The 14,295-nt window shown below is 43.3% G+C and overlaps 1 protein-coding gene across 4 annotated transcripts in view; it reads right to left on the reverse strand.

Moving 5' to 3' along the window:
* The window catches only part of SOBP (sine oculis binding protein homolog), a 268,830-nt gene that overhangs the window by 47,517 nt on the left and 207,018 nt on the right, over positions 1-14,295 (reverse strand). For 2 of the 4 annotated variants that reach the window (XM_077487161.1, XM_077487163.1), the window contains one exon: positions 9,700-9,750. The exons of the other annotated variants lie outside the window; for them this stretch is intronic. In XM_077487161.1, the coding sequence (XP_077343287.1) occupies positions 9,700-9,750 (51 nt within the window). The remainder of the gene's footprint in view (positions 1-9,699; positions 9,751-14,295) is intronic. 4 annotated transcript variants of the gene reach the window in all.

Genomic DNA, 14,295 nt, shown 5'->3' on the forward strand with positions numbered 1-14,295 from the left:
AGTTTTCCAACTTGGTAAAATTTTCCGACAAAATGCTCCGATCGGATATACTCCGATCATGTGTAGAGAATTCCGATCGGACAAAGTGCCACGCATGCTCAGATCAAATTCCTACATCAAAGCTATTGGCTACTAGCGCGAACGTAGTCCCGTCGTAACGAAATAACGTCACCACGTCGGATTTTCCAACAACTTTGTCCGACCGTGTGTATGCAACAGTTTCGGACAAAATCCGTAAGACAAAATCCGTCGGACAAAATCCGACGGATTTGGTTGTTGGAATCTCCGACCGTGTGTACAAGGGCTTATAGGAGTGAATTTCTCTTCCTAGGGGTAGATTTCCTCTCACTTCCTGTTATCTCCTTCCGTTTGTAAGCAGGAGTCATATGTAAGTCGGCTGTTTGTAACTCGGGGACTGCCTGTAGATTCTTGCCATTATTTTGTAATCTGTATATAGAAATATAGCTGGACAGTGTGCAATGCAGAGATGTATAGCTTAAAAGTACTTTACACTGGGGTTATTGAGTGGTATTTCTAAGCATCACATAGCCTGCATGGGGCTGTATTGCCACGTACACATCATCGGATTTTCTGATGGGAAATGTTGGATGTGAACTTGTCAGGAAAGTCTGACCGCGTGTATGCTCCATCGAACATTTGCTGTCAGACTTTCCGCCAACAAATGTTAGCTAGCAGGTTCTCAAATTTTCCGCCAACAAAACCTTGTTGTCAGAATTTCTGATCGTGTGTACACAAAGCCTGATGCACAAAAGTTCACGAATGCTCGGAATCAAGCAGAAGGAGCCGCACTGGCTATTTAACTTCCTTTTTCTTGGCTCGTCGTATGTCTTGTACGTCACCCCGTTCCCACGTTCGTAATTGTTGGCCAACATTTGTGTGACCGTGTGTATGCAAGAAAAGTTGGAGCCAACAACCTTGGAACAAAAATCCACGGTTTTGTTGGCGGAAAGTCTGATCATGTGTACGGGGCATTAGTTCTTGTGTTCCGAGGAAAATTCCCCAATGTTCCTGGTTTCCATAAAGCTATCCAAAGACAAATCCATAGATCAGTGATGGTGAACCTTGGCAACCCAGATGTTTTGGAACTACATTTTCCATGATGCTCAACTACACTGCAGAGTGCCAGAGCATCATGGGAAATGTAGTTCCAAAACATCTGAGGTGCCAAGGTTCGCCATCACTGCCCTAGATTAACAGAGAGACTGTTTTCAGTTTTATAGACTGCCTTAAACTGATATATTAACAGAGGTTTCTTGAAAATATATATACTAGTTTTTTTTCATTGCATTTATTAAATGTCAACTATTTACCTATACGTTATCATATAAAAGCCAGCTAATCCTTAAGATTTGCACAGTGATCTGGTGATCACACTATACTGTTCATGCACTATGACTATATAATGCAATGCCTGTATTTTCAACTTGTGGTCATTAGTATTTAATAAACGGAAACTTTCACACTCAGCAAACAATGATTGTGCCGTATTAAAGCTTAATCTGCATGAACCTTTACTAAACATTTGGCAGTAAGAAACCTTTCATGTTGCATGGCAAAAATCTTGAATAAAATATAGTAGACTTTTGCAGAACAGTACTCCTGGCATATGAAACACCATGTTTAAATTTTTAACTAGACACTAAGTGAAATGAGAATAAATAAATGAAAGCGCATATCAGTATTAAAATCGCACAAAGAAAAATCCACGAAAAAAAAAATAAGATGTTCATTTGTTCTGACAAATGTTGCCAGTAATATAATAATTTAAACTGAAGTAATGCATGCTGGCAGATAAGGAATGCCAATTTCTTAGAAAGCAAGAGAAAGAAGAAAATTGTTATAAACACTGCTTCATTTATTAAATAAGGAAAAAAAGCAAAGCATAGTAACTTAAAGATACAAATAGAATTACACAGTTCACTGATCTAATGGGAATAAACTGGCATTTGCTTGGTTGCCACCACAGTTCTGTGTGCTGCAATGCACAAGTTTTCATGCGTTCGCATGCATTGAATTGCAGTGTGTTAAACAGTCCATTCAAAAGGAATGGCTTGAATTGCACCACAATGCTTATAAAAAAGCTCCCACAGGGCAGCAACACAGCTCATGTGCATTACAGCTGTAACTTGCATAATGCAGTACAGAGGGATAACTGGGCCCTAAATGCTCTAAATGCTGTCTGCAATTATACAATAAATTGTTTAAAACCAACCAAAGAAATTCTGATTTAAAAATGTGCAAAATACATTAAAAAAATGCGCACTAAATTAGCTCTGTAAAAGTGTTCTCCCACCAAGAGAACTCGATAGCTCCATGGGAGGGATTCCCCCATCAACGTTGACTGTGTTGATGGGGAAATCTAGTGATTTTCTTGCAGGAAAGAAAATTGTATGGCTCAAATCGCACTGCATTCGCACCAAACTTGTGCAGGACCCTTTTTCTGTCTGCACCAGAATCGGATTGCATGGGTGCTAACATCAACGTGATCTGATTCTGCAAGTCTCACTGCGTTTTGCAAAACTGATTTTGGGATGTCGTTAACTTAACATACACTGCGCAAACGGTTTGCGTGAATTGGTTGCGATTTTGATGCAGTAATCCACAGAGAATTCATTGTGAATTCGCACCAAATCTAGTGTGAACTGAGGCTAAAGCCCAATACACACTATCAGATTTTATGCTGAGTTTTCCTTCAGATTTACCAAAACCATGTAGTGCAAGGGCCTGCCTGATGGCATACACATTGAAACTTCTAAGATTTGACCTCATATTATATGGTTTTGGTAAATCTGAAGGAAAAAATCAGCAGAAAATCTGATAGTGTGTATGGGGCTTTACACTGCTTACTTTATGGTGCAGTCACACAGGCGATTAACAGACACTGCAGATTCCCTCGGCTGAAATATGGGTGTGCAAAGAGAAGCGGCGGCTCAGCCCATACAATGCAATGACATTATTTTTTAAGCGCTGCACTGTCTTTATTGTTATATGTCTTTATGGGATTTGATCTATTGACCCTTGGTACATAGCAGCTTGATTTGCATATAGTGATTGATTGAAATGGCGCTGATTCATTTCTACATACAATGCAATGACAGACTGACAGTGACAAGAACTATCCATAACTATTCACACAGCCTGTGGTGATTATGACTGGATGCACACAGACTGCGTCTAGCCACTATTATCTGTCCCTAACCACAAGTAATCTCTGGCTGTGCGAACAGTCACAGATATCTGTGTCTGCCGTCAGCCTGTCACTGCATTATATGGGCTCATTCCATAGATTCATGCTACTGTAATGCGCAGTGTGTACTCATCGCCTGTTTGAATGCATCGTTAATGAAGAAACTAAAGAATAGTGATGGGCGAGTCTGTTTAATTCATCAGTGCCTTTGATGAACACATTAAAAGATATGCAGAATGTGAAGCCCATTGAAGACGATGGGGGGGGGGGTGAAAATCAGTTCTCTCCATTTTTACGCTAGCAGGCAAGGGATTGTTAAACAAAGGGCATGAGGAGCTGGGCACTGCCAGGGAAGGTTTGTGCCAATGCAACAAAAATGTAAAAACACTGTTTATCAGGGCGCAGCTTTTTTAACCACTTGCCGTCCGTGCCATTTTAAATTTTTTTACATAAATGTTAAAAATCAGCATTTTTTTTGCTAGAAAATTAATTAGAACCTAACACTTTTTTTAGTTTTTGAAAGCAGAGAAAAAAAATAACGGTTGTTGCATTTTGCACAATATTTGCACAGCCGTTTTTCAGGGAAAAAAACAAAACACTTAAATGAATTATAGTAGTATTACTTCCACTAAATGTATGACTTCCTACAGCAACAAGAAGTTAAACTCAGCAATCCAAAGTTGGCTGGTTTGTCTGTTCGGCGAACAGCCAGAGTTCGAGTAAACCCTTGTGTCACAACAAATTGGAACCTCATCTCTATTGAAGAACATCGCACAAAATCAATTTGTAGCTGCCTAGATTTAAGCATTTTAGCCAACTAAAGCAGCAACTCAGTACCCAGTTACAAATTCCTAGGGAAAATAAGCAGAAAGATGAATAGCTATTACAGATCTTTGCTACAAAGGTGCTGCTTTGCTATCACCCTTAAATAGGAACTGCAGTCTGCTCACATAATCTGTAATAAAAACATCTTTGCCCTTCTGAAGCTTCCCTTCAACCGCTTTGCATAATATTTTATCTATACAGTACTGTGCTTTTGTATTTGTCAAACATGAGTCTGGCTGCAGCCATTTTAACTGTGGGCAGCTGAAGCTGCTGCCTGCTCACTTCCTGGACTTACACAGACAAACAGAGGCACACCTTCAGCTCTGCAGCTCTCATTGGCCCTCCTATAACTAACTCCCCCCCATCCCTTCCTGGCAGTGTGAAATAGAGCTGAGCATGATGTTCATAAGCCTAGGCTTTTTACCAGATAAGAAACCGTAAGTGGGCTGCATAAAGTATTTACTGGCAGAAAAAAAAAAAGTTTTACTATCCAAAGTTAAAACAACAAGGGCAGAAGATTAAATAGATGGAAAGATTAAAAAATTAAAGAAGGTCCGCTTTAACGCGCACCAGTGCTCAGACTATGGACACAAAATTATTTTCATTTTCTTAATTGCTTGCCGACCACCGCACAAACATTTACGTCGGCAGAATGACATGGACAGGCAAATAGGCGTACAGGCACGTCCCTTTAAATTTGTTGCCTTGTGGTCATGTGCACGGCGGCAGAGTTTACAACCACTTTAATGAAAATGAAACACTGAATGTGTTCTATGTCGTTTGCAATGTTTAAGTCTCATCTCAGGATGATTGAATGATCAAAATTACTCTTTTGCAGATGCAATTTTTTTGTTTTCTGTAATTTTGAAAGTGTAAATGATTGAAATAAAATCTAACTTTTTTTGACATATTATAAGAATGTCTAATCGGTAATTTGATGCCATTTGGAGATTTTTCCATCTTGCCTTGGCTTCGTCATGCACATTAATACACATTTTTACCTGGGGTGCCCAAACTTTCGATCCCCACTGTATATATATATATATATATATATATATATATATATATATATATATATAATATTTTTATTGCTAGTATTATTTCTGCAACCCCTTCCCACCCACCACCTGTATATAAAACATTCCTCAGCATGATGTCCCATTCTTGGGATCAGCAACCAGCCAACACTAATGCCCCGTACACACGGTCAGACATTCCAATGACAAAATCCGTCTACTTTTTCTGACGGATTTTGGCCCAAACTTGTCTTGCATACACATGGTCGCACAAAGTTGTCAGAAAATCCGATCGTTCAGAGCACGGTGATGCGTAATTTTTTCTGAGCATGCGTGGCACTTTGTCCGTCAGAATTGTCTACACAAGAACAGAATTTAAACTATCGGATTTTGTTGTTGGAAAATTTTAGATCCAGCTTTCAAACTTCGTGTGTCGGAAATTCAGACGGAAAAAGTCCGATGGAGCCCCCACACGATCGGATTTTCCCATAACAAGATCCGATCGCACATTTTCCATCGGAAAGCCCGACTGTGTGTACAAGGCATATTTACAGTGCCTTGTGAAAGTATTCGGCCCCCTTGAACTTTTCAACCTTTTGCCACATTTCAGGCTTCAAACATAAAGATATAAAATTTAAATTTTTTGTGAAGAATCACCAACAAGTGGGACACAATTGTGAAGTGGAACGAAATCTATTGGATAATTTAAACTTTTTTAGCAAATAAGAAACTGAAAAGTGGTGCGTGCAAAATTATTCGGCCCTTTTACTTTCAGTGCAGCAAACTCACTCCAGAAGTTCAGCGAGGATCTCTGAATGATCCAATGTTGTCCTAAATGACTGATGGTGATAAATAGAATCCACCTGTGTGTAATCAAGTCTCTGTATAAATGCACCTGCTCTGTGATAGTCTCAGGGTTCTGTTGAAAGCGCAGAGAGCATCATGAAGACCAAGGAACACACCAGGCAGGTCCGTAATACTGTTGTGGAGAAGTTTAAAGCCGGATTTGGATACAAAAAGATTTCCCAAGCTTTAAACATCCCAAGGAGCACTGTGCAAGCGATCATTTTGAAATGGAAGGAGTATCAGACCACTGCAGATCTACCAAGACCTGGCCGTCCCTCTAAACTTTCAGCTCAAACAAGGAGAAGACTGATCAGAGATGCAGCCAAGAGGCCCATGATCACTCTGGATGAACTGCAGAGAACTACAGCTGAGGTGGGAGAGTCTGTCCACAGGACAACAATCAGTCGTACACTGCACCAATCTGGCTTTTATGGAAGAGTGGCAAGAAGAAAGCCATTTCTCAAAGATATCCATAAAAAGTCTCATCTAAAGTTTGCCACAAGCCACCTGGGAGACACACCAAACATGTGGAAGAAGGTGCTCTGGTCAGATGAAACCAAAATCGAACTTTTTGCCCACAATGCAAAACGATATGTTTGGCGTAAAAGCAACACAGCTCATCACCCTCAACACACCATCCCCACTGTCAAACACTGTCAAACATGGCAGCATCATGGTTTGGGCCTGCTTTTCTTCAGCAGGAACAGGGAAGATGGTTAAAATTGAGGGGAAGATGGATGCAGACAAGTACAGGACCATTCTGGATGAAAACCTGTTGGAGTCTGCAAAAGACCTGAAACTGGGACGGAGATTTATCTTCCAACAAGACAATGATCCCAAACATACAGCAAAATCTACAAAGGAATAGTTCACAAATAAACGTATCCAGGTGTTAGAATGGCCAAGTCAAAGTTCAGACCTGAATCCAATCGAGAATCTGTGGAAAGAGCTGAAAACTGCTGTTCACAAACGCTCTCCATCCAACCTCTGTGAGCTCGAGCTGTTTTGCAAGGAAGAATGGGCAAGAATTTCAGTCTCTCGATGTGCAAAACTGATAGAGACATACCCCAAGCGACTTGCAGCTGTAATCGCAGCAAAAGGTGGCTCTACAAAGTATTAACGCAAGGGGGCCGAATAATTTTGCACGCCCCACTTTTCATTTTTTTATTAGTTAAAAAAGTTTCAAAAATCCAATAGATTTCGTTCCACTTCACAATTGTGTCCCACTTGTTGGTGATTCTTCACAAAAAATAAAAATGTTATATCTTTATGTTTGAAGCCTGAAATGTGGCAAAAGGTTGAAAAGTTCAAGGGGGCTGAATACTTTCGCAAGGCACTGTATAATGTGAAAAATATTCACACAGCCAAAAATGTGCTGTGTTTTGCCTAATGTGATTATTTCCTACGCTTGTACCATCCAGCGGCCACAATGCATTTTTATTTCTTGAAATACCTCATTCAGGAAAGTGCTGCGATACGGCCACTGGATGGTGCTGGCTATTATAAGAAATTATATTGAACAAAATACAGTGGTTGTTGTGACTGCATTTGTTTGTCACATTTGTACAGTGAACCTTTTATAAACAGACCCATAATTGCAGCTGCTGGCTCTCAACTTAAAATGTCACTGACGGTCCTCATTGATGACAGTAATCACATGCAAGCTAGAGTTGAAGATTTAGAGTTCAAGTGCAAGCAGCCATCCCACACCACCTCTGAGGCCAAAACCTGAGAGATCACATGACCTCTGATCACTCTGTTTTTTGCTTCCCAAGAACCAGGCTGAGGAGGGGGTAGGCACAGATGGCTCTGGCTCTCAGCACTGAAAATCAGAGCCCATTGTCAATCAACCAGCCAGGGGGATCCCGACAATATTTTTGGGATCCTTCCAGAGCATTGTTTGACTCTGCCCTGTCAGCTGAAAGCAGGTAATAGCACACTATCAGCTGACTCTTGGTCACGAACAAAAGTAAGTGCACTTCTTTGACCCTAAAGAGAAGTATACCCAACAAAAAGCTTTGGCCATACTTCTCTTTTCACACTGTAATTATCAGATTAGAATATTAGAAAATATTAAGTGAATTAAAACATAGAAAAATAAGTAAAATTTGTCTATTAGCCTATAATAATATTAATAAAAAACAGACTTTGTGGACGCCTTGTGGTTGAGGTCCTGGATTGAGAGGACCAATTCCAGACTTTCTTCCTCCTTTCTTTCCTCTACTTTCTCCTTTTTCATTTTGTGTATGATTTGATGATTTTCATATGGATCCCAAGGGGGGACCATAGAGCCTCTCCCACCTTAACATATATTCAGGAGCAAGACACCGTGCCTGAGGCACTTGAAATAATACCTGCCAGTATTGCTCCTACTCCTCTCAATATAGATGCGTTAATATTTGGTTTACAGTTGAATGCAATGTCCTATCACAGTTATTTATTTATTTTGTCTTTTGTAACAGAGTGATTACACTAAAGACCCCTTTCACACTATGGGCATTTTTCAGGTGCTACAACGCAAAAAATAGAACCTGTATAGCGCCTGAAAAAAGTGGCTCCATTCACTCCAGTGAGAAAGCTCGAGAGCTTTCACACTGCTGCAGTGACAGCACAAAAAGTCCTGCCAGCAGCTTCTTTGGAGCGGTGAAGGAGCGGTGAACTCCGGCGGTGTTTTGTGGGTGGATTTAAGCCCTATTTGGCCCCTAGTGGGGGGGGGGGGGGGTTTAAAACCGCCCCGCTAGCAGCTGAATAGCGCTGCTAAAACTACGATAAAGCGGCATTAAAATTAGCGCCGCTTTACTACAAACGCCCTAGTGAAAGGGCTCTTAGGCTGCTTTCACACTGAGGTGCTTTACAGGCACTATAGCGCTAAAAATATCACCTGTATAGCGCCTGTAAAGAGCCTCTCCTCTCACTCCAGTGTGAAAGCCCGAGTGCTTTCACCCTGGCGCGGTGCACTGGCAGGACGCCAAAAAAAGTCCTGCAGACCGCATCTTTGAGGGTGCTTTTAACCCATTTTCAGCCGTTAGCGGTGGTTAAAAGTGCCCCGCTAGTGGCCCGTAAAGGGCTGGAAAAGCAATGGCCGATGCCCCAATGCGAAAGTAGCCTTATTGAGCTTCACACCCTTGTTAAACTGTCACTCTATTTGGTAGGGCCAGACTGTCAGGTTTGGTTCTTTTGGTTTGTGTGTACTTTGATTACAATAATGTGGCCCTTGACCATATTTGAGGGTGCATCCATTTTTTGACATTTGCTTGATAATGTTTGCATTATTGCATTATGTTAAATCTTGAGGAAAAATCCTTTGAAACAAAAAACAGGCTTTGTATTCACTTTACCAAAAAAAATAATAATAATTCTGTTGCCAAATCTGGCCTGGGCATTTAGACCCAGGCCTATATATTAAATCATACCTTACCAGTTCTTAGATATGGTGGCTGCGTTCATTTTTATTCTTTATTCCACCTGGTGAGCTAACCAGTAAGTCTGCTATTTTTCAACAACTTACTTTAAAGCAGAACTAAAGTTCCACTGTCACAAACTGTGAGCAGACAGGCTCGTTATTGGAGAAGAGACATGTATTCTCAATAAAATAAACCTAACTGTCACTTTCTATCCACTCCAGCATGTAAACTGAGCTGCACATGCACAGCTCAGATAACACTGCCAGCACAGTCCCTAGGATGATCGAATCCTTCCCATGCAGGAAGGAAGTTTAGCTCTGCTATAATAGACCAAGCTGTCCAACAAAAGTGACAGTTAGAAGATTGAGACAAACCATTTACCACTCACAGGTGTGCTTACCTTGGTCAGCTGATATTCATTTAGTAAATCACTTATCCCAAAAGGAGGCCCCTAAAAAGAAAAAAATATACTGGACTTTACTACATCTACTTGCCGTCCGGCTCCTGTACATATACGTCGGCACTTTGAAGATGGATATCTCCGTAACGGCAGCAGCTGCTGCCACAACCGAGGTATCCATCTCTTCAGGAGCTGGTCGTGTTTACGATAATGGTGGTCTCTGCAGCAGATTCGCCGCGAGACCACCGCTATCTGTGGTGGGAGAGGTGCCCCCCCCCCGCTGCTCTACAACGCCCTCCGCTGCTTACCGGAGCCAGCAGCAGCGGCGGAGGGGATTGGGACCTGAACGTGGCTGGGTATGGAGACAAGTGAGGGGAAGATGACCCCCACCCGTCTCCATACCATAGCAGGGTCGGAAGCGACGTCAAAACCTCACTTCCGCCTATATGTCTTAAAGGGCCATTTTTTCACTGTCTTTTTTTCAAATGACAAAATTTTTTTTTTTTTTTTTTACTTGCATTTAAGTCCAAATATGAGATCTGAGGACTTTTTGACCCCAGATCTCATATTTAAGAGGACCTGTCATGCTTTTTTCTATTACAAAGGATGTTTCCATTCCTTGTAATAGGAATAAAAGTAAACCAAATATTTTTTATTTAAACAGTGAAAAATAAATAAAATCAAGTAAAATAAATAAAATACGATTTTTTTTTTAAAGCGCCTCGTCCCGACGAGCTTGCACGCAGAATTAGACACATACGTGAGTAGCGCTCGCATATGAAAACGGTAGTCAAACCACACATGTGAGGTATCGCCGCAATCGTTAGAGTGAGAACAATAACTCTAGCCCTAGACCCACCTATGTCTCCAATCACCCACCCCCCATCCAGCACACCCACCTATGTCTCCAATCAGCCACCCCCCTATCCAGCTCACCCACCTATGTCTCCAATCACCCACCCCCCATCCAGCACACCCACCTATGTCACCAATCACCCCCTCCCATCCAGCACACCTACTTATGTCTACAATCAACCCCCCATCCAGCACACCTGCCTATGGTCCCAATCATCCAACCCTTCCCTCAAATAGCACACCCACATTTGCCTCCAATCCTCCCTTCCCCCCATCCAGCACACCCACATATGATGGCTCCAATCATCCCCATCCTCATCCAGCACACTCACCTATGCCTCCAATCACCCCCCTCTCCATCCAGCACACCCATCTATGTCTCCCATCACCCCCCCTCATCCAGCACACCCACCTATGTCTCCAATCACTCCCTCCCATCCAGCACACCCACCTATTTCTCCAATCATCCCCCCAATCCAGCACACCCACCTATCTCTTGAATCACCCACCCATACAGTATACCCACCTGTGTCTCCAAAACCCCCCCCATCCAGCACACCCACCTATGTCTCCAATCACCCCCCATCCAGCACACCCACCTATGTCTCCAATCACCCTCCATCCAGCACACCCACCTATGTCTCCAATCACCCCCCATCCAGAACACCCATGTCTCTAATCACCCCCCATCCAGCACATTCACCCCCCCTACATCCAGCACACCCACCTATGTCTCCATTCACCCCCCCCCATCCAGCACACCCACCTATGTCTCCAATCACCCCCTCATCCAGCATACCCACCTATGTCTCCAATAACCCCCCATCCAGCACACCCACCTATGTCTCCAATCACACCCCCATCCAGAACACCCATGTCTCTAATCATCCCCCATCCAGCACATTCACCCCCCCCCTACATCCAGCACACCCACCTATGTCTCCAATCACCCCCCCATCCAGCACACCGACCTATGTCTCCAACCACCCCCCCCCCCCCCGACCAGCATACCCACCTATGTCTCCAATAACCCCCCATCCAGCACACCCACCTATTTCTCCAATTGCCAGCCCCATCCAGCACACCCACCTATGTCTCCTATCACCCCCGATCCAGCACACCTACCTATGTCTTCAATCACCCCCTCCCATCCAGCACACCCACCTATGTCTCCAATTACACCCCCCCCATCCAGCACACCCATCTATGTCTCCAATCACCCCCCCCCCTTCCAGCACACCCACCTATGTCTCCAATCATAGCCCCCCATCCAGCACACTTTACTAATATGCCTGCACTGCGCCACCTGTTGATATGACAATGGATGTAGGTGGCCGTGCTCATTCCCGGGACACAGCTCAGCAGTGAGCACTCAGTTGGTGCGGAATACCTAACAAAAATGTGAGATAGTTGGGCAATAGGGAATCCAATTTTACTGCCCCCGCCTGCCTGGCTCCCTAAGGAGGCTGTCTAACCTGCCTTATGCTGGTGTCGGCCCTGTGTACCAGTTAAAATATGTTAGCTGGAGTTAAGCCTAAAGTGAAATTAAGCCCTCCTATCCTTTACAGTCATGGAACCTGCCATTTTATCCTTTGTGTGATCTGCAGTTGCCATGGTGCTACACGTGTGACCAATTAGGACACTATATTTTTATGGCTTGACAGTTCGGTTAAGAGCACAAGCAGCTGTGACAGTTATCATCTACGGCATGTTTTGGAAGTAAGGCTCCTTTTACACGGGACGGATCAGTAATGATCCGTCCCGTGATGATCCGCTTGCTCAGCGAGGATCACTCCATTGTCCCCGCTGAGCTGGCGGATAACAGGGCGGTCCCGGCACACTGTCCATTCTACTCTATGGGGGATCGGATGAGCACAGACCGTCTGTCCGTGTTCATCCGATCCGCTCTGCAGACGGACAGAAAAATTGGATTTTACTCCGTCTGCAGAATCGGACAATAGTGGAGGCGGACGATATCAGGTGTCAGGGGATGTTCATCCGCAGACACCCAATATCCCATAGGGATGCATGTATGTCCGTATTTCATCTGAAAACGGATGGATGGAATACGGACATAATGTCCGCATGTGTGAAAGGGGCCTAACTGTTTTTGGATCCAGTTAAATTGATGGGTTTAGTACTTCTTTATATCTGTGATTCACTTGTGTAAAGTCCATCTAAATCAAATAGTCCATCTAACAAAGTTGAAATTGTTGCTGTGTACATACATACATACATAGTTGCATAGTAGGTGAGGTTGAAAAAAGACACAAGTCCAACCTATGTGTGTGATTATATATCAGTATTACATTGTATATCCCTGTACGTTGTGGTCGTTCAGGTGCTTATCTAATAGTTTCTTGAAACTATCGATGCTCCCCGCTGAGACCACCACCTGAGGAAGGGAATTCCACATTCTTGCCGCTCTTACAGTAAAGAACCCTCTACGTAGTTTAAGGTTAAACCTCTTTTAATTTTAATGAGTAGCCATGAGTCTTGTTAAACTCCTTTCCGCAAAAAAGTTTTATCCCTATTGTGGAGTCACCAGTATGGTATTTGTATATTGAAATCATATCCCCTCTCAAGCATCTCTTCCCCAGAGAGAATAAGTTCAGTGCTCGCAACCTTTCCTCATAACTAATATCCTCCAGACCCTTTATTAGCTTTGTTGCCCTTCTTTGTACTCGCTCCATTTCCAGTACATCCTTCCTGAGGACTGGGAGCTGATCCCCTTTTTAATGCATGCCAATATTCTGTTTGCTTTGTTAGCAGCAGCTTGGCATTGCATGCCATTGCTGAGCCTATTATCTACTAGGACCCCCAGGTCCTTTTCCATCCTAGATTCCCCCAGAGGTTCTCGGCCCAGTGTATAGATTGCATTCATATTTTTGCCACCCAAATGCATTATTTTACATTTTTCTACATTGAGCCTCATTTGCCATGTAGTTGCCCACCCATTTAATTTGTTCAGATCTTTTTGCAAGGTTTCCCCATCCTGCGGAGAAGTTATTGCCCTGCTTAGCTTAGTATCATCCGCAAATACAGAGATTGAACTGTTTACCCCATCCTCCAGGTTGCTTATGAACAAATTAAATAGGATTGGTCCCAGCACAGAACCCTGGGGGACCCCACTACCCACCCCTGACCATTCCGAGTATTCCTCATTTATCACCACCCTCTGAACTCGCCCTTGTAGCCAGTTTTCAATCCATGTACTCACCCTATGGTCCGTGCCAGATGGCAGCTCACCTCCTCATAGAAGGTTAATAGATTGGTTTGGCGAGAATGATTCTTCATGAATCCATGCTGATTACGTGTATGGGCAGATACACTGTTCCTCCATAGATGCAGTGGATGTGTGCATGTGGCCACCACAAGACAGGAGTTGTACTACTGTGGCTGGATTACCAGGTGAATATAAAGGAAATAAAGTCTAAAAATTAAAACCAAATTCAGCCACCTAAGGACTAGTAAATTGAAATAAATTACTTTTTTGGTTTTGACTTTAGATATGCTTTAACCACTTGAGGACCGCCGTATTGCCATTGTACGTCAGCACAATGGCACAGGCAGGCATAATCACGTACATCTACGTGATTGCCTTCCAGCGGGTGGGGGGTCCCATCGGACCCCCTCCCGCTGGTTACGGCGGTCCGATTCGGTCCAGGAGCGCTCCGTGATGAGGGGATGGCCGTTCGTTTTCGGCCACCCCCTCTGGATCGCTCCTGGCCAATGAGAAGC

Source organism: Lithobates pipiens, unplaced genomic scaffold (genome assembly GCF_037356315.1).
Source record: "Lithobates pipiens isolate NorthernLeopardFrog02 unplaced genomic scaffold, aLitPip1_a1.2 Scaffold_18, whole genome shotgun sequence".
Taxonomy (NCBI): Eukaryota; Metazoa; Chordata; class Amphibia; order Anura; family Ranidae; genus Lithobates; species Lithobates pipiens.